Raw genomic sequence first — 24,964 nt, forward strand, 5'->3', positions numbered from 1 at the left:
TAAAATGCCTCTCGAACCGTTTTTTTTTAAAAACTAAATTAAGCTGTGGTGTTGGTCGCCCTTTGGTAATTAACTCCAATTTATCAGTGTAACTCATTCTTGAAAAAAACTCGGTTAGTAGTCTCGCAACGATGTCATCACTATCGCTAACGTGAGCCATCGTGAATGAACGTATGCTAATTAGCTACTTCCGCCTAGCTTGACCCGTTGATATATCACATGCATAAACTTGGCAGCACAGCGGGCGGAACTTGTCATAAAGTCCGCGATAATAAAGCCCTCCCATTTAGAGGGAAGATATGATTGGTCAATTGTACTGTCACTTGACATTACTCTCTCGTTGAATTACTATACTCTGTGAGAGAGGGCCAGACGAGCTTCTTTCATGTAACCCTTCACATTCAAACAGAAACTGAACAGGCAGATTTGAAGGATTTATTTATTTGGAAATGTTATTTTAAATACAATTAAATCAAGTTTTTTCGGTAAAACTAATGAAAAATATAATAAAATTTAAATTATAATTTTTTTTAAATTTTTTGTTGAATATCTTAGGCCCTTACAGAGGGCCTAGAGGGCCCTGACGGCTCGCCACTGCTCCACACTCACAACAACTTCATACAGACATAAATAAAGCAACTGTATTCGCGTTTGTAGGTGCAGCGGTTTTAAACGGAAAACAAATATGTGATGATCAAAAATACACATGTAAAACTTTTTTCTGTATTTTGATTTTATTTACATGTATATGAAACGGAACACATTTGTGTGTGTATTGACAAACACAAGTGTGGATCCGGAAATACAAGTGTGAATCCTTTTGCGGATCATGAAATACAAGCGTGAATACTTCTGCGTGTGTGTATTATGAGACTGTTCTGAGCCCATACACTTGGCTCCCTAAACATATTGTTCACGTTCATTAATGTTCAGCTTGCCAAATCACCCCCCTGGAAAAATATTCAAAGCAGCTGCCAGCAACATTTGCTAAATTTACAATTTTTGGCCTTTTTGTTGATAATGTCCCCCATATTGCCCAAACCAAACATGGTCTCCCATAGATCTCATGCAAGTGACTTGCATTCTATTGTATCCATGTATGCATTTTAGGATATATTTCCATGGGGAAAAAACAACAAGGAAAGAAACAAAAACACAAAGATAATTTTGGCTTGTGATATATTTATTCAATAGCAAAAAATAGTTAAAACTCATAAATCCACATAAATGAATAAGTCCACATTTTGGGACCCTAATACAGTGTATCTGATCTCCAAGGCTTATTTACATAGGAACAGAAACATCTACTTTTGTTATGACTGATTTTGCTTTTTTCCCCATGTCTTATCTTTAGGGCATTGAGTTTGAAAAAAAAAAGAGTGATGTATGTTCTAATGTGAGCCTGTTCTTATTGGTTCCCACATATTAGAAACGTCAGGGGAGCAGAAGTGGTAAAGCAGCAATAATGTGGGTAATACCCAAGGCACAATACATACATAGTGTTTGTCTACATACATAAAATAGCATATGTCGGTCATCGGTTGTTACACACACATTAGGTATTTGGATATGCTGTAAACATTTATGTGAGTAATTTTGTATCAATATCTCAGAAGACTGAAGACAGAAAGACACAGGCTTCATTCCCATATCAACTTCCATCACTCTAGTGCTCTGTACAATGGAAACAAAATGTATGTATATACCTGTCTATGTCCAGGTGCTGGTCCTGTACTTTTTTTTATCTACGTCTTCATTTAGCACAGCGGATTGGTCCTCCAGCAGTGACAGATGGTGTTGAAGAGTCGGCAGCGGCAGGAGGCGCAGGGGTCGCAGCACGGGACGTAGGCCGAGCAGTTCTCCATCAGCCGGCCGCATCGACGTGCAGGGCTCATGGCGTTTGACTTCTGCTTCTGAAACATAGAAAAATGGGTTCAACATGTGAACAAATACATAACTTAAATAGCATACAGTCCTCAAGATTACTCCAAACACTTGTCATTTTAAGCATTCACAAATGGGGCGAAGCCTGCAAGCTAGTTCAAGCAGTCAACTCGATCACCAATGATACATTAACACGTGACACACCTCGTCCCTCATACAACCAACCATACACATTGTCCTAAACATGCCGCTCTATTTAAGCTGCCAGGTCTTCCTGCCTCTGCCTCGCTATGCTGCTGCGTTCATGTTCCTGCTGCTGTGTTTCATTTTGCTGCTGCTCGCCTGCCCCACCACCACCCCAGCTTCCACATGTAGGCTCGGGGATAGTTATCTCATCATCACTCAATGTTCTTTGTAAATCTGTGGAGTGATGAGGCCCGAGCCTAGACGCCAAACTCAAACTATATGCTGCTTATAATAAACATATTCAGAACACGTGAGTTGTCTGACTGAACTGATTCATTGAAAAGTAAGGCTGTTTAAGAGTAACGAAGAAAGCTTACAGGAGTTCGACTTTCTGGCAGCGGAGAAAGCTTTCGCCTCGCGAACAGCCGTCTGGTCCTAGCTTGGCCCAAAACTAAAAATGGAAAAAATAGAACAGTTAATACTGACGGTAAAAAACTCTTGGTAAACATTCACTAATGTAATGATCTCTGTATTTTTTGTTCGGAGTTGGATTCTGTTCCCGAGAAAAACAAAAAACACACTCTCTTGAGAACTACATACATTCAGGCCAGGAAACAATAGGCCTTGTGTTCATTCTCCTCACTTTGAAGTGGAATTCTTCTATAAGGATATCCAGATGGGTTTTCTGGTTGTCCTGGGGTTACCTTCCAGTCGGACCTGTCAGGAATACCTTTTTCAGGTAGGTGTCCAGGAGTCACGCTGATCAGACGTCTACACCACTTCAACATGCGACTTTCATAGTGAAGGTGCACCAAAAGCTTCTGTCTGAGGTCAGAGCTCTTTGCTGTCCAATTTCAATCGGCATCTTATTATGGTGAATGAGTTTGTGGGAGCTGAATTGTCGGGTACAGAGAGTCCCTTATTTTACAGGCAGTAGCCTCTACCAAGACACCAGCGGTTTAAGAAAGCGTAGGACTGGACCACAAACGCAGAGATCAACCGTACAGTAAACCCACTCTTGGAATCGGTTCTGGAACCATTGGGCGTTGTTGGTGAGGCCACAATATGGGCTCGCCACCCACAAAGAAAACTGGATTTTATTTAGTATGTTGAATTTGTAGCTAAAGTAAATGCACATTTTCCTCCAAACAAGTCAAGGAGCCTCATTGAATTGACCTTTTGGGCGTCCTTCCATGTGCAGGCTGAGTTGATCTTTGTAAGGCTTTCCCTGAGTTAGAACAACTGCAAGTCGTTATTGGACTCTTTCTTTGCTTTATGGCCATCCTGATGCATGACCTGGAGAGGGTTGTAATACTTATTACATTTTACGAGGGAAGCATTTTCATGCCTTTCTAGGCATCATCTATCATCCTGTCGACAGAAGGATGTGCTTCATGTCACCTTGAAGTCTGCGTCTCACTCTCCTCTCTTTTTTCATAACAGAGGGAAGAGTTAGATGGAAACGATTTGGCTCGCATTAAAGGAAATAAAATCTTGGAGAAATTACATATCCTTGCAAAATGTTAAAACAGCTCCTTACTAGTTGAAGGTTCTGCTGTTTTTGCTTATTTTGTTGGCTTGATCTTTACGGTACAGATCCATGTCACTCTGTATAACTCACTACTGCAAGTACTTAAACATCTCAACAACAAGTTGATGGATTTCCATGAAATTGGGTAGAGACATCAATGGTTCCCAGGAGATAAATACTAATGACTGTGGTGACCTCATTGAATTGCCTTGTGTTGAAAGGTGCTATATAAATAAACTTGCCTTGGTTTGCCTGACAACCTCTATTCTGGTGCCACCAGCAGGTTTACATTTGGGCTTATGAGTCAAATATTTGGTAACTACTTATTGAAATATTCATGTTGCCAAAAACACGACTTGTAATCAACTTGGTGATTGTGCATTTTTTGTTTAGCGCCATCATCTTCTCAAAATTATAATTTTTCAAATATTTTGGTTTATGACTAAATACCTACATAACACTCCCATTAACTGTACTTTAGCAATAATTAGCAAATGTAAGCTATCGTGCTAATAAGGTCTTTGTGGTGCTACGTTTTATGATTTATGAATGCAATGGTGAACCTTGGTTTTGTTGTAAAATACATGTAATAGGTGAGGAAAATATGTCTTAAAGAGGTAGACACATCAGATTAGTAGGCATCTGATAATTGCAAATAATATGATAAATGAAAGGTCATTCATGGCCTTTGAATCTTTGGTTAACCCTATTTGTTGTTTTTTTGTTTGATCAAGTATAGGAGGATTTCTATCATGCATTTATAACTTGAACTTCAGCTCCAAACATTGGAAATTGATCATAGTAGTTTTTTTTTTGGCAGCTAACAGTTCCATAAAGCACAAAGAACCGTATGTTGAATACAATAAGTAGGGTAGGTTTTCCACACCACAGTAAATTCATTGATCATGGCCGATCAGCTGCACACATGGGCATCATTTTTTGAATATTTGCTTTGAAGCCAAAGCAGCTAATAGAAACAGTTTGATCGATGTCAGTGATGAAATGGAATCCAATTTATATGGTTAAAGACCTCCTCTCTGCTTGACGGTCTTTGAAACATGACCAAAAAACCTTCATCAACGTTCAACTGCAGACACCTTGGCACCTTCTATTCATTGTACTACAGTGTATCATTTATAACCTTTGCTATGCAACAAATCAGAAACCCTCCTTCTTGGCCCAGACCCCCAAGATTAATCGCTGCACCTTCCCCTCTAGTCCATCTCATCACCTTTGGCTAGTCTTTGGCCAGATGTTTAAAATCCACCCGTTATTTTGCAGAGAATACCTCCAGCCCAGTTGTGTTGATGCCTGTTCTCCTGCTGATGCTGAGGCCCTCGCCAACCATAGGCGGCGCCAGGGGGCGCTACGGGGTGCTGAAGCTCTCCCTAGTATAGCCATAGCAACCCCTAAGCACCCCCAAGAAATGTATGTCTTTTTAAATAATTTGAAAAATGATTGATTCGAAAATAATATGCTACAGTAGGCCTACACGTAGAGAGACAACAACAAGGTGGAGGGAAAACTCTCTCCTGTCAGACTGAGAGGCTGAGATAACGTCAGCTCAGGTGAAGTAAAGAATTCTCTCAGTGTTTAGATAGTTAACTTTAGTCTAAGTTATCTCAGTTGGGCTCAAACGGTTTGCTCACGATTAATCTAAACAATTATTTCCGAGGCACACGTTTATATGATCATTATAGTTATAAAAAAACAAGAGAATAAATGAAAAACAGGTATGAAATACTATATGACACAGTAAAACAAGAATAAAGGTTAAAAGTTGTGTGATTTGTAAAATATCAATAAAGAAATAGAAAATCGGTTAACAGTTCTGTTTCATATGGGTGTTGAGAGATGTATCCATAGATCTCTTAATTTTGCTCTCAAAGTGCACCAGATTGATGCTTTTAACTTCAATATTTTCAAAAGAAATCTCCCGGGGGAAATCTCCTGGGAGAGGAGGTTAGGTCCACCACCGACTTACAAAAATAGCACTTTACCCCTGCTTACATACCTATATGCCGTGAGCTGATTATCGAGCCTTCATTGTAACAGTCGCGGGTACCAGGGACGGACTGGGGGGAAAAAGTGGCCTGGGGATTAATTGACAGACAAGGCCACTTAATGCGCGGCATGTATCGGCCGGCCGGCGACGAAAGTATGTTACTTAACAAAAAACCCTATGCATTTAATGTTATTTTCGATAATTATTCATATAGTAATCACATTACCTGAGCCCTTGAGTTGCCTAGAGCAAAATAGTTAAAGCATATATTTAGTGATTTTAATGTTAACAGATCATTGATGCAATAACATTTGGACCCAATTTGCCTGACTTGACACATGGAATAAAACATGGGCGTAGGAAGCATCCTCAATGTGGGTGAGACAATTTAACAGGGGGTGTGGGCAGGTGGTGGACCTCACCTCCTCTAGGAGGGTCCGGGGGCAAGCTCCCGCAGGAAGATTTTTTTTTAAATGTTGAAGTTAAATGCATCAATCTGGTGCACTTTGAGAGCAAAATTAGGGACTAAATCAATGACAGTCAGTATGGGCTTGGACTGTGAGCCGTAGGGTCGCCGGTTCAAGTCCCCGACCAGACCTACATTTGGAGTGTGGACTTCGACTTGGAGAGGTCCCAGTTCACCTCCTGCCCTGCCGTGGTGCCCTTGAGCAAGGCACCGGACATCCCCCTTCCCCCCTCACTCCCATTGCTCCCCGGGCGCTGTACAATGGCTGCCCACTGCTCCTAGTACTAGACTCCTGGTACTAGGATGGGTTAAAAGCAGAGAACACATTTCACTGTGTGTGCTGTGTGCTCTGCATCTGTGACCATTAAAGAGGGTTTCATCCCTCCCAATTCTTCTTCTTCTTCTTCTTCGGTGGTGGATGTGTGTTTGAAGAGGGAAGAGGGAATTTCAACTTTAACTCTTTTGTTTCTGTTTCAATCGTTTCTTTAACTGTATGATCTTTCGTTGGGATTTTTGTACCCTTTGCAAGTACGGTTAATTTGTTAATTTAGTGTTTTTCCGTGCCTCGTGGCGGGGATGGCGTCCTCCGGGGCGCCGCCGGTGTCTCTGAGACACGGAGTGCGGCTGGTGGCTCAGGCCGCAAGCACAGTGGAGCAGGTGCTGCTGGCTGTGGGGGATCAGGTCGGTCATGTAAATATCTCCTATGCTTCCCGCATGAACAAAGCGGTCGTGGTCTTTTTGAAAGACCAGAAATATGTGACGGAACTTATCGAGAGCGGATTAATGCTAAACGAGGAATACATTCAAGTTTCACCGCTGGCGACACCGTCCACGCGGATCACTGTGTCTGGCGTTCCTCCGTTCATCCCGAATGAGGCGCTGGAACGGGAGCTGAAGCGTTTTGGTAAGTTTGCCAGTAGTCTCCGCACTGTTGCTCTGGGGTGTAAGGATGAAAAGTTAAAACATGTCCATTCTCTGCGGAGACAGGTTTTCATGTTTCTGAATTGTCCCACTCAGACACTAGATGTGTCCTTCCGGGTGAGGCACGAAGAGGGTTTTTATATGGTTTATGCGAGCTCAGGGAGCGTAAAGTGTTTTGAGTGCGGGGAGTCGGGTCACAAACGTGTTGCATGTCCACAGAGACGGCACGCCGCTCCGCCGGGTGCGGCTGGGCCCGGGGCCGCCGAGCCGGGGGCCGCCGGGGCAGCCGAGCCGGGGGCGGCCGGGGCCGCTGGGCCGGGAGCCGCTGGGGCAGCCGAGCCGGGGGCCGCTGGGGCGGCCGAGCCGGGGGCGGCCGGGGCCACCGAGCCGGGGGCGGCCGGGGCCACTGGGGCGGCCTGGTCCGCGGCAGCGGGACCCGGTGTCGCGGGGGCTGCTGCTGCACCCGCCGGGGCCCCGGTGGCTGCGGAGGAAGTAGGGATGAATATCGTGAGAGATGAAACAGGGACTGTAGAGAGTGTGAGAGGAAAAAATGTGGAAACAGGTAAACGGGTGAGAGATGATGTAGCAGGACAGGTGAGGACTGGTGCTGTGGGACAGGTAGAGGCTGTTGGCACACAGAAGGAGCTGCCGTCTGGCTCTGGGTGGAAAAATGAGCTTCAACAGGCTGCAGACAATAATGAGGTGACAGAGATGGACACAGACGGTGAGGGGGATTCTGACTGTGGTTCAGTTGCAGATAGTCTCTCTCAGAACGCAGAGATATATTCTTTGGAAGAGATTAATGTCTTTTTAGACGAGTCTTTTGGCAAGTCAGTGGAAGTGAGAGATTTTTTCCCTGACATTGACAAGTTTCTTCATACAGTGAGAACTCTTCAGAAAGTTGTAGGGTTAGACCTGCTGGATGAAAAGAAACGTTATCGTCTCAGGAGGCATGTAACTGCTGTGAAAAAAGATACGCCAGGAAGCAAAAGAGGGAAGAAACTGAAAAGGTCTAAATAATTTCAACATGATCATGCAACACTGGGTGTCTCCTCTCTGCTGTGTGTACCTGTCTGTTCTTTCTCTCTGTCTCCTTCCTCTAATGCAGGCTTTAAGGGTTGCTTCCTTGAACATGAACGGGGGTAGAAGTGCACAGAAAAGAGCTTTAGTGTTAGAAGTCTTTAATCAGAAAAAATGAGATTTGATATTTCTGCAGGAAACGCACAGTGATAGCCTGAATGAGACGGACTGGGGGATGTGGTGGGGGGGTCAGTATGTACTCAGTCATGGCTCAATCCTTAGTGCTGGAGTAGCTGTTTTATTCTCCCCCTCTCTAAATGTAAAGATTTTATCCAGCACTGAGATAGTGGCAGGTAGAGCCTTGGTGGTGAAAGTGGAACTGTTAGAGTTCAGTTTCACCTTTATTAATGTGTATGCACCCAATCAGGGCCCTGCACGTGTATCTGTGTTTCAGTTATTAAAGTCCATGTAATGTCCAAAATAAAAGTTATTCTGTGTTAATAAATCGCTTCATCACTTTCCACTGTTTCATTTGACATATCAACATCAATGATTCTTTCCATAAATACCCCCCAAATAACATGAAATGTGTGCCACTTTCCCGTGTTATTCCGCTCCGGTAGCGAAAAGCTTGCCAGCCATTAACCCAGCTGTGTGACGTCACACGTGGCAAACACCAGCCTCGTCTGGATTGTTTGTTTTGTATCCTTCCGCTATTTTCGCTCAACATATGTGTAACCGGACCTCGCTAAACCTTTTTTTATCTAACAATTCATGATGGGGAAGCGATGTGTAGTTGTGAGCTGTGAATGTTTCCTGATTGCTATAAACATTGATCATGGGTGCTGGAAGATTGTGCACAAAACTCGGGTCAGAATTAAGTTACAGGTGTTATGCCAGCTTGAGCTAAATGTCACCAGAGTACAGTGAACTTGCCTAGTGACTGAAATATATAAAAGTTGAAGTGAAATAAGTAAGGCCAAAAATGAATTACGTCTGAATATCTTTATTATTTTTACCACTTTTAATTATTTGTGGGCTCGCACATATACCAAAATAGACTAATGTACACTGCAATAAAGATAAAATGTTACAAGTGAAAAATTAACAAAAGAACCCTTTTTTATTTATCAAACAGTAAATTAATACAATCTTACAAATTTGTGATTTGGAAAATGTTGTTATATTTACATGTTTCTTTGGAAAAATAATATTGTAAATGATGTACTTTGTAAATTATTTACATCATGCGAAACCATTTTAACCAGTTCAGCTGCATGACTTATGTCAAATTACAGATTTGGCCATTGAAATCCCTGATAGCGGCCTCCCGGCTCAGGGTAAGTCTTCCGTATCTCGGTTACAGCACATGCAGCGGGACTCTGATTTTTGGGCCGAGTAGGCCTACACCCCAGCACCAACGTACAAACTGTCGATAAGCTGTATATCGATACTTCCTAATGAAAAAAAAGTATACAGATTATAAATATATTTGGAGAAAAATAAAATGTTATGTAGTAGCCTACTATTATGTAGCAATTGTTACAAATTGGCTTATAACATGATATTTGTATTTTACTTGTACAAAATAAATATGAGGTTATACATGACTGCTTGACAGAATCATAGACCTCTTATATATTTCCTCACATGTGTAGTTGTTTCTTTTCTCAAGCATACATTGAACTTGCATACACAGAAAAAATAAAAGCCAAGCTGTTTTTGACTGCTTGAAAGAGTTTAATGGTATCTTTAAAAGTGTACCATATCTGTAGCGACTAAAAGTATTATATGAAAGCAAAGCTGCAATAGGCAGTTGGGTCAATCAATATTTACTTACTGGTGTAGTGGGCCATCAACTGCTCTGTGTTGTTGTTTGTATTGAAGATACGCTATTTTCAGTGTCCAAACACTGAGACAGCCTTCTCTAAAGCCTGGGTGGCTAATAATGCACCTTGGTTTCTCGTCGGTGTCTTCTATCTGGCAGAGTCCTGCACGGGTCTGATTTTCAAGACCCGCTCCCGCCCCGCACCCGTGACGTGCAGTACCGAACCCGCCCCGCTACCTGCACATATTGCCAATTAGTCCCGCAACCCGACCCGACCCGCCGGCACATGATCCGCAACCCGACCCGAACCCGCATATATATAAGCAGTGACAACGTGCAATTATTAACACACGCAGTTGCATATTTGGCTCAAAAAGCCTGGGATGTTGTTTATTTTCTCCATCTAGGATGACACCAAAAGCCTCCCAGACGTTGGATTTTGCTCTTGAGGAAGAGTTATTGAAAATGCTGTATTCTCCGCTATAGAGAGCTTCACCTCAGCCATTCAGAATGTGGTGCGCTCAGCAGCAGATAGATGCACTGCAGAGGTTATGATTATGCTCGGTACCGCGGAGGAGAGGTCTGAGGATTTAAACATTAAACTAAATTATTATTGTTTAAATATATTTATTATGCAACACCCGCAACCGGACCCGCATCATCTTTGTTTTACCCAGAAGCGAACCCGGAAAAAAGCGTTTGAAAAAATACCACCCGCAAATCACCTTTTTTGCGGGTCACCCGTCGGGTACCCGCGGATACCCGACCCGATGCAGGACTCTGCTATCTGGTCAGTAGGTTGCAAACTGTCTATTTGTTCCATCACCTGCCAGATCTCTCTGCAGCATACACATTCATCTGCAGTGGGCATGCTTTCACAGCATTGACATGTACACCTGAATATTGTACATAACATTAAAAAACAAAACAATATCTGCCGGACGTGTGAGGAACAGATGACAAATTAAGATCGACATTTAGTGCAGGTCAAACTAAATAAAACAGAATTTACCATTCAGTATTGCCGACTCGAGTCTCGCCGGCTGCGGAATCCGCTTCTCTTTCACAAGTTTCTGCCTCGTTGTTCGATTGCTGGGCAGGAGGCTCGTACTTATAAGGCAAAATGCCTTGAAGTGAAAGGCTAGCTGGTTCACTCTCTACTTCTGTAACTGAATCCAGATAACCCACTGAATCTGAGCTTGAATGATCGCTGTCGCTGTCGCTGTCTTAAGTTATCGCGTTGCTTGCCATTTGGACTGATTTGATCAAATGGCAATGTTTGCCACGTGTGACGTCACCGCTCGTTCGGGAGTGATCGGGGGCGTACTCGGCAAACTTCGGAACCAACATCGGTTTTTAACGTATATGTCATTTAATTATGACGAAACTTTAAACATTTGTATTTATTTTTATTCTGGTGATATCTAAACTACATGTTAAAAAACACCTGTGTTAGATGCATTACATGGCCTTTAAAAGACAAGCTAGACACTCGTGTACAGGGGGAGTGTGTTATACTGGGGGGGGACTGGAACGTTTGCACTAATGTCACTTTAGACAGAATAGGACGGGAGCCTCATCCTCAATCGTCCCTTTTACTGTCACAGGTGATAAGAGAGGCTGACTTAGTGGATGTGTGGAGGATGAAGCATCCCTCCGTTAAACAATACACCTGGATGAGAATGCTAGATGGGGGCGTCAGTGCAGCCAGGCTAGACAGATTTTACATGTCTTCTTCTTTTATTACTCGTGCAGTGAACTGTCACATCCAACCTGTTGGTTTTACAGATCATCAGCTAGTTTTTTTGGATTTGGTTTTATCCAACACAGAGAAACCTAGATCGTTCTGGCAGTTTAATGTTAAAATTTTACAAGATTTGATTTTCTGTGGGAATTTTAATTTGTTTTGCATCAACTGGAAATCAAAGAAAGAGTCTTTTCCCTCCCTGAGTCAGTGGTGGGAGGTAGGAAAGGCTCAGATTAGAGTGTTCTGTCAACAGTATATAGCCTACTCCACTGCAAACACTAGGAGAGCTATAGAGCAGTTAGAGAGAGAGATCAGAGAGTTAGAGAGAGAGATCAGAGAGTTAGAGAGAGAGATCAGAGAGTTAGAGAGAGAGATCAGAGAGTTAGAGAGTGTGTCTGCTCGAAATATAGAACAGTCCCTCCTAAAACAACAACAGCTTAACTGTTTTCTTCAGGAGAAAGCCAAGGGAGCTCTGATCAGAGCCCGTTTTACTTCCATGAGAGACATTGATTCACCAACCACCTTTTTCTTCAACCTGGAGAGGTCTGTGGGCCAAAGGAAGCAGATGGTATGTCTGCGTCTTCCCGATGGACAGGTAACCTCTGAACCTGCTGAGATGAGGAGACATGCAGTGTCCTTCTACACGGACCTGTTCAAAGCCGAAGGTTGTGACGTGGAAGCCGCTGATGAACTTTTTCAGGGTCTTCCACAGCTGAGTCCAGCCGAAAGTGACACCTTGGGCTCTGACATTACGCTGGAGGAACTGACCTCTGCGGTGACACAGATGGCCTCCGGCAAGGCTCCGGGCATAGACGGTTTACCTGCAGACTTTTTTAAACATTTTTGGAGCATTCTAGGACATGATTTGTTGGATGTATTGATGGAGTCCTTTGGGAAAGGGACTCTTCCAGCTTCCTGTAGGCGTGCAGTGATTTCACTGTTGCCTAAGAAAGGAGATCTAGCCCTGCTGAAGAATTGGAGACCTGTGGCTCTCTTATGTACGGACTATAAGATACTGTCAAAGGTTTTAGCTAACAGACTGAAGTGTTTTATCGGACTTCTTGTTGGTACTGATCAAACATATTGCATCCCTGGCAGATCAATTGTGGACAATTTGTTTTTGATGAGACACTTTTGATGTTTGCAAACTGTACAATATAAATGTTGGTATTATTTCTATTGACCAAGAGAAGGCCTTTGATCGTGTGGATCACACTTTTCTGGCTGCCACATTGCAGGCTTTTGGTGTTGGGGAGCATTTTTTGTCCTGGGTGAAGTGTTTGTACAGTGATGCATGTTGTGTTGTGAAAGTGGGGGGAGGGCTGAGCAGACCTGTACCAGTTAAAAGGGGGATCAGGCAGGGCTGCCCTATCTCAGGCCTATTATATAGTATTGCCATCGAGCCACTTTTGTGCAGGCTTAGAAACCGGCTGAGGGGCCTGAGTCTGCCAGTGTCAGCTCAGGCCCCCCCGGTGGTTGTATCAGCTTATGCTGATGGTGTCAGTGTTTTTATCCAGGGTCAGCGAGATATCCAGGAGCTACAGGACAGTTTAGTTTTGTATAGGAAGGCTGCCTCAGCCAAAGTTAACTGGGAGAAGAGTGAGGCAGTTTTGGTAGGTCAGTGGAGTTTAGAAAATAGGCCCAGTCTTCCTGGTAACCTCAGCTGGGGAAACGAGGGTTTAAAGGTCCTGGGAGTTTGGTTGGGGTCTGAGGACATGGTGGCACAGAACTGGGAGGGATTGCTGGGAAAGGTGCGAGCAAAATTAGCTAAATGGAAATGGCTGCTACCCCAGCTGTCCTACAGGGGAAGAGTTCTTGTAGCCAACAATCTGGTTGCCTCATCTTTGTGGCACAGACTCCAGGTGTTAACCCCACCGCCGGACCTCATGAAACAACTGCAGCGGCTCCTTGTGGATTTCTTCTGGTCGGGTCATCACTGGGTGCCAGCATCGGTCCTGTACCTCCCTGTGGCGGAGGGGGGGCAGGGCCTTGTGGACATTACTGCGAGGACTGCTGCTTTTAGACTGCAGGCAGCTCAGCGGCTGCTGTATGGTGCCTCTCCCTGCTGGCTGGCTATGGCCCGGCTGTTGCTCTGGAGGGCAGGGGGCTTTGGTTTTGATAAACACCTGTTTCTGCTGAAGGCCCCTGCGTACAAGATAACTGGACTTGCACCTTTTTACTGCTCAGTCATCAATGCCTGGAAGATTCTGAGTTTTACCAGACCACCCGACCCCCGGCCTGGGATGTGGCTGTTTGAGGAGCCCCTGTTTGACACTGGTTTTCTTTCCGGAACCATTTTCTCTTCAGCCGCCCTAAAAAATGCGTTCATTGAAGCGGGAGTGGTAAAACTTGGCCATTTGACAGGGATCTCCACGGAAAAAGTGGCTGAGGTGACGGGCATTCGATCAACTCGAGTTCTGGAGAACCTGGTAGAAGAGGTGTGGCAGTCGCTGTCGCCATCCCACCGGACTTTTGCTCTGGATGCAGATCTGGCCGACCAGTGGAGAAAGGGACATGATTATGTTTTTCCTGCCTTGAGGGTGGGTCCTGCGGTGGGGGAATGGAGAGAGGAGGATGGTCTCCTGCTATCACTGGGGACTCTAACACCTGGAATGTTCAGCTCCTGCAATGGGAAGAAGCTATATCTTAGCTGCGTAAAGGTGCTAAACCTCAGCTCGCTCGCAGGCGTCAGAGAGTCGAGGTGGACAGATGTGTTTGGTTTGGGCTCTTCCCCTCAGGGCAGCTGGCGGATCCTGTATAAGTCTCCCGTTGAAAAACGGATGGCTGACATCCAATGGAGAATTATACACGGTGCAATAGCCACTAACAAATACAGGGCTCATTTTGACCCAGGCACAAGGGGGGGCTGTCCGTTCTGTTTTATGGCAGAAACATTGGAGCATTTAGTGGTGTCCTGTCCCCGGTTGGCTGGTCTTAAAAAAATGTTACAGGAGTGGGTGGAGGGGTTCGGGGAGGTTTTCTCCATACCACTTTTTGTCCATGGCCCCAAATACATCCTGAAAAAGAAGGAAATCCTACTATTGATCAATTTCTTGTTTGCTAATGCAAAATTAGCAATCTGGAAAAGTAGGAAGAACAAACTTGCTGGAGTAGGGTGGACGGATGCAGTGCTCTGTCTGAGGGGGCTGGTGGCAGCGCGTCTGAGGGTGGAGCATGCATACTATACGCTGATCAATCATCTACAGGGGTTTCTGGATGTGTGGGCTGTTGCGCAGGTTCTGTGCTCACTGGGGGAAAATGACTCTCTCATATTGAAGTTTTAAAGGGTAGGTGAATTTTTTTGTTTTTAAGGTGTGTAAAAGATGATGTTTTGAAATGGGTAAAACGTTTTCAAATGACATTTATTTGGTAGACGTGAAAATCTGTTTATTTATTTGATTTGTGTAATGTTTTTTGTTTTTTGTTTCGGTGTATAGTTAAAACAAATGGAAATAAAATTTTGTTTTAAAAATCTTCTTCTTCTTCTTCTTCTTCAACACCCATATAAAACAGAACTGTAAACAGATTTACTTTTCTTTCAACATTTATTTGAACAGCAAGTGGAGGCAAAAGTGAACACCCAAAACAATAAACCTGCTAGCTAACTAGCCTAAACTCAGTAACAGAATGTGGGCAACACGTTCTTCTCCACAGCCGCTCGACCTCTGAGTCAGACGTCACTTCCCCCTTTTCTATCCTACGGGTACAGCCGTACAGCCACTCCCCCCCCCCTCCCCTATGCAAGCCCCTCCCTCTGAACCCAGGGCTCGCTACAATACTGTATACTGTATACCAGGGGTCTTCAACTAAAATTCAACGAGGTCCAGTTTGAGAAAATCTCCCCATGCAAAGGTCCGGAACATCAAAATGTCTAAGTTTGTTTATGAATTAATGTGATATATATTGAAGTAGCCTGTAGCTTTATCAACGTCTGCATGTAATCAACAACTGACTGCCAATCAAATAAAGAAAGTACAATTCAAAAACAACAACATTTATTGTCAATGAACATTGAACTTTACAGATATACAGTAAATACTGTGGATATCTTCTTGCCATATCCACTTAATGTTCCTCTCGGGCTGCATTTAAAAATAAAATAGAGAAAATAAATAAAATGAAAATATGTGCATCTTAGAAGTGCTTAAGTTTAGATACATAAAATAAAGTGTAGCAGCAGCTTGCGTTTCTCTTTCTTTAACCGTTTCACATCATGACTTAACAGTTTCAGACGATTATAGAACATATCAGTCTTTACACATCATAACAAATGAAACGTTTTAAAGTTTCTCTTTCTTTCCCTCTTATATTGCAGTCCCTCACTCGCTTTTTTTGGTTCAGTGTGAGGATTGAGCTCGAGCTTGTCCTGCCTGGAGTTTAGATCTGGGCTGAAATGGTGTCATGGCCATTCTCATACACACATGCAGGTTCTCATTGGTTAGCCTGGAACGATATTTTGTTTTAATAATGTTCATTATGGAGAAAGCTGCCTCGCAGCTGTATGTGGAGCCAAACACGGTGAATATATATAGAGCTACTTTCCTCAGACCTGGGAAAGCTGTCTCAGAGACTGTTTTGAGCCAGAAAGTGACAGGGTCAGTTCTTCCAAATTGCTCTTTCAGGGCCACGTCTGCTTGGAGATCAACCAGTTGCATCTGGAGAGGCCCAGCATTTGCCCACTTGAAGTGCTGTGTGACTTCCTTTGAGAACTCCCTGACATCTGTGATAAGAAATGGGTTCTGAATGAACATGGGGAGCTGCCGTCCAAAGCTGAAGCTGTCAAAACGTTTGCTGAAGTTTACAATCAGCTTATCTACAAAGCCAACAAAATAAGACACATGTCTCTGTCCCTGAACCTGTTCCTGCACTGTTGGGAAGTGTGCAAAGTCTCCCTGCAGATCTTCCTTGAACACTTCAAGTTTCCTCTGAAAGGAGCGGACAGCTGTCATCAATTCACAAATTGAATTGTCCTTTCCCTGTAGCTTCAAATTCAGTTCATTCAGATGCGAAGTGATCACATTATCCATATTTTTCTCATCTTCTAAAAAGAGAGAAAACTGTGTTGCCTTCTGACTTCCCATCTCTGCCAAGAAAGCTGCTACTTCCCTTCTGATGGACCAAAAGCGCTCCAACACCCTGCCTTTGCTGAGCCATCTCACATTGTTGTGCAGCAAAAGATCATCAGCGTCTGCATCAACTTCTCTGAGGAATTCTCTGAGCATGCGATGCTGATAGGAAGAGGACGCCCTGAGAAAATTGATCACTTTCATCATTGTGTTCATCACCTCAGCATGCTCATCTGACAGGGAGGAGCACAGGACAGATTGATGGATGATGCAATGGTAAGAGATGAGCTCAGGATTATCCTCTTTCATTCTTGACACAGCTCCTTTCTCTCTTCCTATCATGGCAGGGGCTAAATCTGTGGTTATTGAAACCACTTGTTTTGGCTCTATTCCTCGCTTCGTTAACATCTCCTTAATGGCGAGGCAGATGGCCTCTCCTTTTGTACTGGTCTGAAGGGGAGTTACACCTAACATGTCTTCACAGAACACTTTCTTGTCTTTGTTGAAGAACCTTACATACATGAACAGCTGAGCATTGTCAGAAACATCAGTGGACTCATCTACAGCTAAGCTTACACAGGGTGCCTCACGAAGGGCTTCATCCAGCTGGGCTAGCACCTCCTGGGTTAATACTTCACTCCTCTTTGTGGCTGATGATGCTGTCAAAGGTATTTGCTTAATTTGTTCACAAAGCTCTTCTTTTTGTTTTCCCTCAAGCAAGGTTTGAGCTACTGCACTCATGCACTCCTTGACAACCTCTCCATCAGTAAATGGTTTTTTGTTTTGACCCAAAATCCAAGCCACTCTGAGGGAAAATTCATTAGCACGTTGTTGGGCAGTGAATGAATGAGTCAGGATCCTGGTGGAATGATCATATTGGGCTCTCAGACTGCTTATTTTGTGTGACCTCAGTTCTGAGTTGAGAGGGAATGTTTGGTCAAACACTTTATGTTTGGTCTCATAGTGGCGTTTCACGTTGGCACTTTTAATGAGCGCCACGCTCTCTGAACAGATGAGACACACTGGTTCTGTGCTCCCAGTGGGCAGGATGAACATGAATGAGTCCATTCAGGGTTAAAAGCTCTGTTCTCACTGTCCACTTTCCTCTTCTTAGAGAGCGCCATGTGTAAATATGTGTATCTCCCTGTCTACCGCTAACACATCTGTTCACTCTCCTCTCCGCTTCTCTCCCTGTATCGCTGCTCTTCACTCAGTCTCCTCTCCCTGTCTGCCGCCGTCTTGTCTCAATGTATCGCTAACTCTTCTTTTCACTAACTGTCTCCCGCTCTCTCGTCTCTTCTTCTGTGTTTCTCTCGCTGTATCGCTCACTCGTCTCTTTCGCCCCCTGTTGGCGGCGGTTAAAATAGAATTGCCTCGTCAAAAATGTAAATCCCCTATTAAAGTATTGATTATAGAGAACTGCAGTGACGCGTCGTAAAACCAGGAAGTAAGTTAGCATTTTTAGCACTTCCGGTTCCTTCCACAAAAAGCAATGCATTTTTTCCATAGGTTTTTGGAAAATAGCTCGAAATAAGGTCTGTGGTTGACACAAATTTAAGAGATAAGTCACTTTTTGTTCTAGGACATTAAATACGTCAGCAGTGACCCCACTGGGGATTTTTGAAGAGTTTACGTGTCTGAAAAACGATGGTTGTTACCGAGTGGCTGAATAGGAATACAGAAATTGTAGAGGCCGTTGTACGTCATTACGCAGAACACGTAAACACTCCCGCTAAGTTTGTTTTCCCCTGTGTTCTGCTTGAAAGCAAGTACCTGCCTATCTTTAGTATCTGTATATCTATATCTGACCATTAGAATCTGTATTTTTGAAATTGTTGTTTTTAACACAGTAGTTTTACAAATTATAGAATAATGAATTACCAGTGTTTTCCAATTTTACTCGGCAGTTTGTTTTGTTAGCTAACGTTAGCTAAAGCTAGCTAAAGCTAGCGCTACTAGTTAGCTACGCAATGGTTTGTTGCTTTGCTCCGGGTTGCAGCCACAGGTCTTCGCATGAAACCTGCTTGTTCTATCGTTTCCCGGCCAATGTTTTCCAAAAGAGAGTCTGGATTCGTGCCATGAGGTAAGCTGAGGTTACATTTTTTTTTAGAGATGGCGCTGCTGAAAAGACCTCAACATAAGTAAAGATAATGAATACATCCTATTAAAACCTGTGTGGCTTATATGATAAGTCTAATTAGTACAAGCAGCATAACGTTTCACCATGTAACTAAAGATTGTAGTCAGGGAAATCAGTTTGACATATTGAACTAATAACAAATCACCTCTGGCTGGAAGAGAACTCTCGGCTCCATAGCTTCTCTTGGAAGTAAAATCACATGTACATTTTACATTTATATTCAATTTAATATTCCATCCCTCACATACTTTTGTATATATAATAATTTATATTTTGTTTTTCTTGTTATGCTGCTGCAACACAAACATTTCGCAAATTAGGATCAATACAGTAATATCTTATCTTAATTCATTAAGAAATATAACTATTATAATTAGTGTAGCAGCTGACACCTATTTTCAATATGGATTAATCTACCATTTATTTCTTTAGTTCAATTTTCATCTATAAAAATGTCAAAATAGTGAAAATGTTCACGAGACTTATCAAAGTGCAAGGTTATATCTTTAGATGTTTTGTTTTAGCCTATGTACTGTATGTCTTAATGCTCTTACAGTATATGTGACGGTGTGACTTCCATGAAACTAATATTTTATATCTTCCCAACAGACGAGCTGACAGGAAACCTAACACTCTAACAACCACAACATTGCAAAGGCGAGCAAATGTAAATTAGAAAAACTATTCACAATTTTTTTATTTCTTCTTCCTTGAGGTGAGGTGAAGCTGACCTTGCACTTGGTGCCAGTAAGGATGTTCCTCACGCAGGCTGAATGTTTCTCCTTCCTTACTGACAAAGAAGCCCTTGATTTGCAATGCTTCACTAATTGTCATTTCCCTGGCTCAGTAGGGACACTTTATCTCCAGCACAGCGGAAGACCCAACCAGACCATGGAGATGCCCCCAACATTCCTGATAGGGAGAGCCACAAATCTGACTCATGGAGCTGCATCTGGGTTGCAGTGGTGAATGCCCTGACGCCCTCACATTCATTCATGGTCCCCCACTGTACAGACAAAACACCATCAAGGGCCTGTTGTTGCCCTAGCACCCTGGCAATAAGGGAAGCAGTCAAACGCTTTGACCTCAGGACAGCTCCAAAGTTGCTGGCAGTCAACCTTCCTTTCCTGAACAAATGCCAGTTTGGGTTGGTTCGCTGACCAGTGGTAGCCACCTGAATTGCCCTCTGTTGCTCTTCAGACAATGCCATGCTTGCCACAATTTCCTCAGGTCCCTGATGCCCAACAGATTTGATAATTTCAGGAACAGTAAGTGTTTCCAAGCTGTAGTGTTCCTCTTCTGGCTCGGGGGAGAGAAGCCAAGAAATTCCTGAAAACCTGCCCCCGAGTCTGTCCCTCAGCCAGTCACGATCTTCGGAGCGGGTTACATTAGTTATAATGTGTATTAGTCACATTAAAACAGTTACTAAATCAGCTTACTATCACCTAAAGAACATATCTAGGATTAAAAGACTAATGTCACAGCAGGATTTGGAAAAATATGTCCATGCTTTTATCTTCAGTAGACTGGACTACTGCAATGGTGTCTTCACAGGTCTGACTAAAAAATCTATTAGAAAGCTGCAGCTGATTCAGAACGCTGCTGCTCGAGTCTTCACTAACACTAAGAAAGTGGATCACATCGCTCCAGTTCTGAAGTCTTTACACTGGCTTCCTGTGTGTCAAAGAATAGATTTCAAAATACTGCTGGTGTTTATAAAGCACTGAATGGTTTAGGACCAAAATGCATTTCTGACCTCCTGCTAAATGATGAACCATCCAGATCTCTCAGGTCTTCAGGGACTGGTCAGCTTTCTGTCCCTAGAGTCAGAACTAAACATGGTAAAGCAGCGTTCAGTTATTGTGCTCCAAATATCCGGAACAAACTCCCAGAACCCTGCAGGTCCGCTGCAACTCTTACTACTTTTAAATCCAGGCTGAAGACATTTCTTTTTGTTGCTGGTTTTAATTGAACTATTAATATCTTAGACTGCACTGTAACTTTTATCCATGTATTTTTTCTTTTAATGTTTATTTTATTAGCTTTTCTTTGTAATGACTGATTTTAAATGCCATTTTCTTAATGTCTTTTATTTTTTGTAAAGCACTTTGAATTGCCTTGTGTTGAAAAGTGCTATATAAATAAACTTGCCTTGCCTTGCCTAATAAAGATTTCATGTGACACATACAATTGATTTGTTGATGGGAATTAATGTGAATAAATTAACTCTAGGTTAACGGTACTCTTGCTATCACTACTCACCGACACTATAAACCTTGTCCCTCATGCTAGCCCTGACAACACCGGTAAGCACACCTTCATCTAGGCTGCACTGTTACAGTACGTGTCCTGACTTGTAGTGGTTCTCTCCTCTGTCTACACTCTTCTTGTCATCTTTGTAAAACGATATCAGACTGGTAATTGACACAGCCATGACTTCTAGTTAAATTCAGTGTGGCTAAAATGAAAAGTTTGTTAAAATATGCAAGCACGCGAAAGTCAAAGTCAGCTTTATTGTCAAAAATTCTACATGTGTTATACATCCAGAAATATCGAAATATCGTTTCCCACAGTGTGACATGTATACATAAAACAAAACAAAAAGGGCCTAGATAACCGGGGTATACAGTTTAAAATGTTAATATATTTAATTTAAAGTGTTCAAAGTGCAGTTTCAGTGCAAGTCAGTTGAAACGATCTTAAGTTGGCGTGACGTTGAAGTCGTGCGACCCTGCTGCTGTACTGGCTTGTAGTTCCTTTATAGCATAACGTTAGCATTTCGCTTTTGGCGAATAGATTTATGATTCAGAAATTATAAAAGTAGGGTTGACATGTGGAGATTATCCGGCTGAACAAAACGTGATCCCTCTCTTAAATGTGTGTCAACCACAGACCTTATTTCGAGCTATTTTCCAAAATCCTATGGAGAATTTGCATTGGTTTTTCAAGAAGGAACCGGAAAAAGTTTACTTCCGGGTTTTACGACGCGTCACTGTGGTTCTCTATAGGTCCGGGTCCGAATAGGTCGGCGTCTGGGTCCGGACCCGGACCGCGGTTCGCCTGTTGCCGACCCCTGCTTTATCCACAAACTATACAAAAACGCCTTTACGCTTTGGAGCTTGTTTATCCATCTGTAAGCAACTGCCAGCTAGGTCTCTCAGTCACTCACTCCTGATCGTTCACTGCGCAGTGACAGCTGCTACGGGCCTGATGTGTGAAATTGAAACTGATAGATAGAACAAAGGTAGCCTGTCAAAACGGCCCAGCCCAGCCCAGCCCAGCCCAGGCTGGGCCGTAACACTTACAAATGTGGGCCGGTAGGATTTTTTTTGGCCCTCCGGCCCACACACAGCACCGGCCCACCGGGGAAACTCCCGGTATTCCCAATGGCCAGTTCGCCCCTGGCGAGTACTGTGTATGTGCGTGTGGGGAGTGTACTCCAACGAATCTAAGACGCACGTTTTGTACTTTTTACTGCACTACATTTATATGACAACATCTATTTTTAGGAAATGTAATATTTATAGACAATAATAGTATGGCGACTTATTATAGATTTGCTACCCAGCATTTTTCTACATCCTTCCCAGCTGCCACATGAAGTATAGACTATAATATAATATATACAGATTATAAGTAATAGTATTTCGGGGGTTTTAGGTATATTTTAATGCCAATACTTTTTGTAGTTTTAATTAAACTGATGGATTGGGCATTTCCATGTGACAGACTCTGCACATGTCCTGCTCAAACTGTGTTGCAACTCTCCAGGAAAAACAAAGTGAATCAGCACAAAATGAAACCATATTCCTCCCAAGTTAAAGCTGTCATAAACTCAAGATCAGAACCCTAAAATGCTCTGACAGTTTAATGATTTACTTTACCATAGAATCATACCAGATGTACCAGAGCATAGGTTAATTACGAAAATATGTAGGAGTTTAAGATACTTTAAATGGAGGAAATGTTCCAAATGTTTGCATAAATTAAATGGAATTTGATAAAGTAACTCCTGATGGGATCAAACAACGTTAAATATGCTTTACAACCTCCAATAAAAGCTTGAAACTAATAGACTTCAAAAACGTTTTTTAAAGAACTGTTTATAACTTCACTTTTACTAGAATAAACAGACTTATAAAAGTTAATGTGGAATTGTAAAACGCTTCATTGCAAAAACTTGTGATGAACAGAAAAATAGATGTAATTTTATGATGACAAAATACACATACAATCATGGGCGGACTGGCCATCTGTAGAATCTGGAGAACCACAGAACGGCCGATCGTCAAGGGTGCATGCACTTTCGCAATCCGACGTATTTATGATGCGCCAGCGGACGTCATAAATGTGCGTCTGCTGCTGTGGGGAAACTACAGTTTTTTATACAGCGGACATGATGTATAATAAGAATGACTACTGTAAACTCATAGACTCTGCAACGTGCTCTGATGCTGTTGTTTTATGCTTTATGAACGTGGACAACAGAGAGACATATTCTTCATGACCAAAGTTGGAATTGAAATAAAAAGGAAAGTGAAACTTATGCTCGTCACCCTCTCCCTCCGGTCCACATTAATACAAATGATCCCAATACGTATTATTGTATGAAAAGATAAATAAATACAAATGTATTTATTATAAACGTTAGTCCTTAACATCTATCACTGTGTATATCACCATTCAAACATCTTTTAAAAGTTTAACAAACCCCGCATAGCTCAGTAAAGACTGTGAAATGTTGACTTTATTTGATCATTTCAGTTAAAACGTTCATATTTCTCTTTTTGATTATAATACTGATGAACGTTCGAAACAAAGCAGTTTGGCAAGTTACCACATACGTTTTAAAATGCTTAATAAGTACCGTAACTTTCATGATATAATTTCTCGGTCATAATCGGTTGTTTCCGTGAACGGCCGACTGTTGTGTGATGGCAAATGCTGCGGCTGCAAGGCATTGTGGGGCAGAATTTTCTCCTCTCCTTTTGTCGAGGGAGGTCCAGTGGTTCCTAAGCTAAAGGAGGTTATAAAGGAAGTTTGAAAACTCCTTTCCTATCTAGAGAATTTGAACGGCTCTTATCATGGCTGCCACTGAGGTACTTCCAGGTCATTTCACTCCATTAGGAAGGTTACTAAGCAAAATGAACTATTCAACCGCAACCCTTATTTCGGAAAAATTATGTATTGAAGTCAATGGCGAGAGAAATATTATCTTTCAATCCCGTTTGGATTGTGCCATGAATTACACATATGATGTTTGTCAATTTAAAAGATAATTTTGCAATTTCAACTTTTTTTTTTTTGCCGTAAAACTGTGAAGTACCACTTTGTTTTGTGTGAAACCGCTCAATGAACTACATCTCTGGTCTTGCACAACACACGTCACCAAGATGGCCGTCACTACTGTCATCATCACCACAATGAAACACGTCCAGAAGAATGTCATGCAAAGCTGCCTGCCTTCCTTCGATTCTCCCTGAACTTCCTGATATTTTTAATGTTCAATGTTAACCATTTGTGCAGATAGCATGAAGTAGAAAAGATCGCCGATGCTAATATAGTGGGGGAGGGGGCATCCGGGCTTGAAGAGCATCTTGCAGGTTTTTTTTTTTCTACATTTATGCTTAAACTTGCTTGAAAATTACAATTAAAAAAGTTAATATAGGATTTGATATGTTTTAAGAGACATAAGGGCAGGAATTCAGAGGGAAAGGAGCAATTTTGAGCTCTGCTCTTAAAAACGGCTTTTTTTTAAGGTCATACGTCAAACGCGTCATATTACATCACAAAGGGTAAACATCTCCGCTCTCTGACCGCAGGTATAGTTAGTAGTTGCGTTGAGTTGAGTGGTTGTGTTTTAGTGAGCTGGTATTTTTCGGTAGTTTTGCATTGTATTTCACCATTTGTAATCATGGTGCAGTATTGTGTTTGTGCAGGTTGCACAAATACCAGCCTGTCAGGACATCGAGTCCACAGTAAAAAGGACCGGAGCTAGCGTTCGTTCCTGGGTGCGTTGTGCATCCAGCTCCCTGCAGCACATACTCTCCACAGCTTTATCAGGAAACCGTATTACTTCTCTCTTCCCCCCCCCCTTCGCTGCTCTCTCTCTCTCCCCTCCGGTACACAGCACCGTAAGACGTAGTGTGGAGTTGCATTAGGTAACGCTG

The 24,964-nt window shown here is 42.7% G+C and overlaps 1 protein-coding gene across 3 annotated transcripts in view; it reads right to left on the reverse strand.

The window, feature by feature from the left end:
- Nucleotides 1–801: 801 nt before the first annotated feature.
- The window catches only part of asip2b (agouti signaling protein, nonagouti homolog (mouse) 2b), a 52,042-nt gene continuing 27,879 nt past the window's right edge, over nt 802–24,964 (reverse strand). For all 3 annotated transcript variants that reach the window (XM_079647250.1, XM_079647248.1, XM_079647249.1), the window contains 2 exons: nt 2,448–2,521; nt 802–1,913 (listed from right to left, as the gene is read on the reverse strand). In XM_079647250.1, coding sequence (XP_079503376.1) covers nt 1,758–1,913; nt 2,448–2,521 — 230 coding nt within the window. In that variant the 3' untranslated portion in view covers nt 802–1,757. The remainder of the gene's footprint in view (nt 1,914–2,447; nt 2,522–24,964) is intronic.

This window comes from Notothenia rossii (genome assembly GCF_949606895.1).
Source record: "Notothenia rossii genome assembly, chromosome: 9".
In the NCBI taxonomy this organism is placed as follows: domain Eukaryota; kingdom Metazoa; phylum Chordata; class Actinopteri; order Perciformes; family Nototheniidae; genus Notothenia; species Notothenia rossii.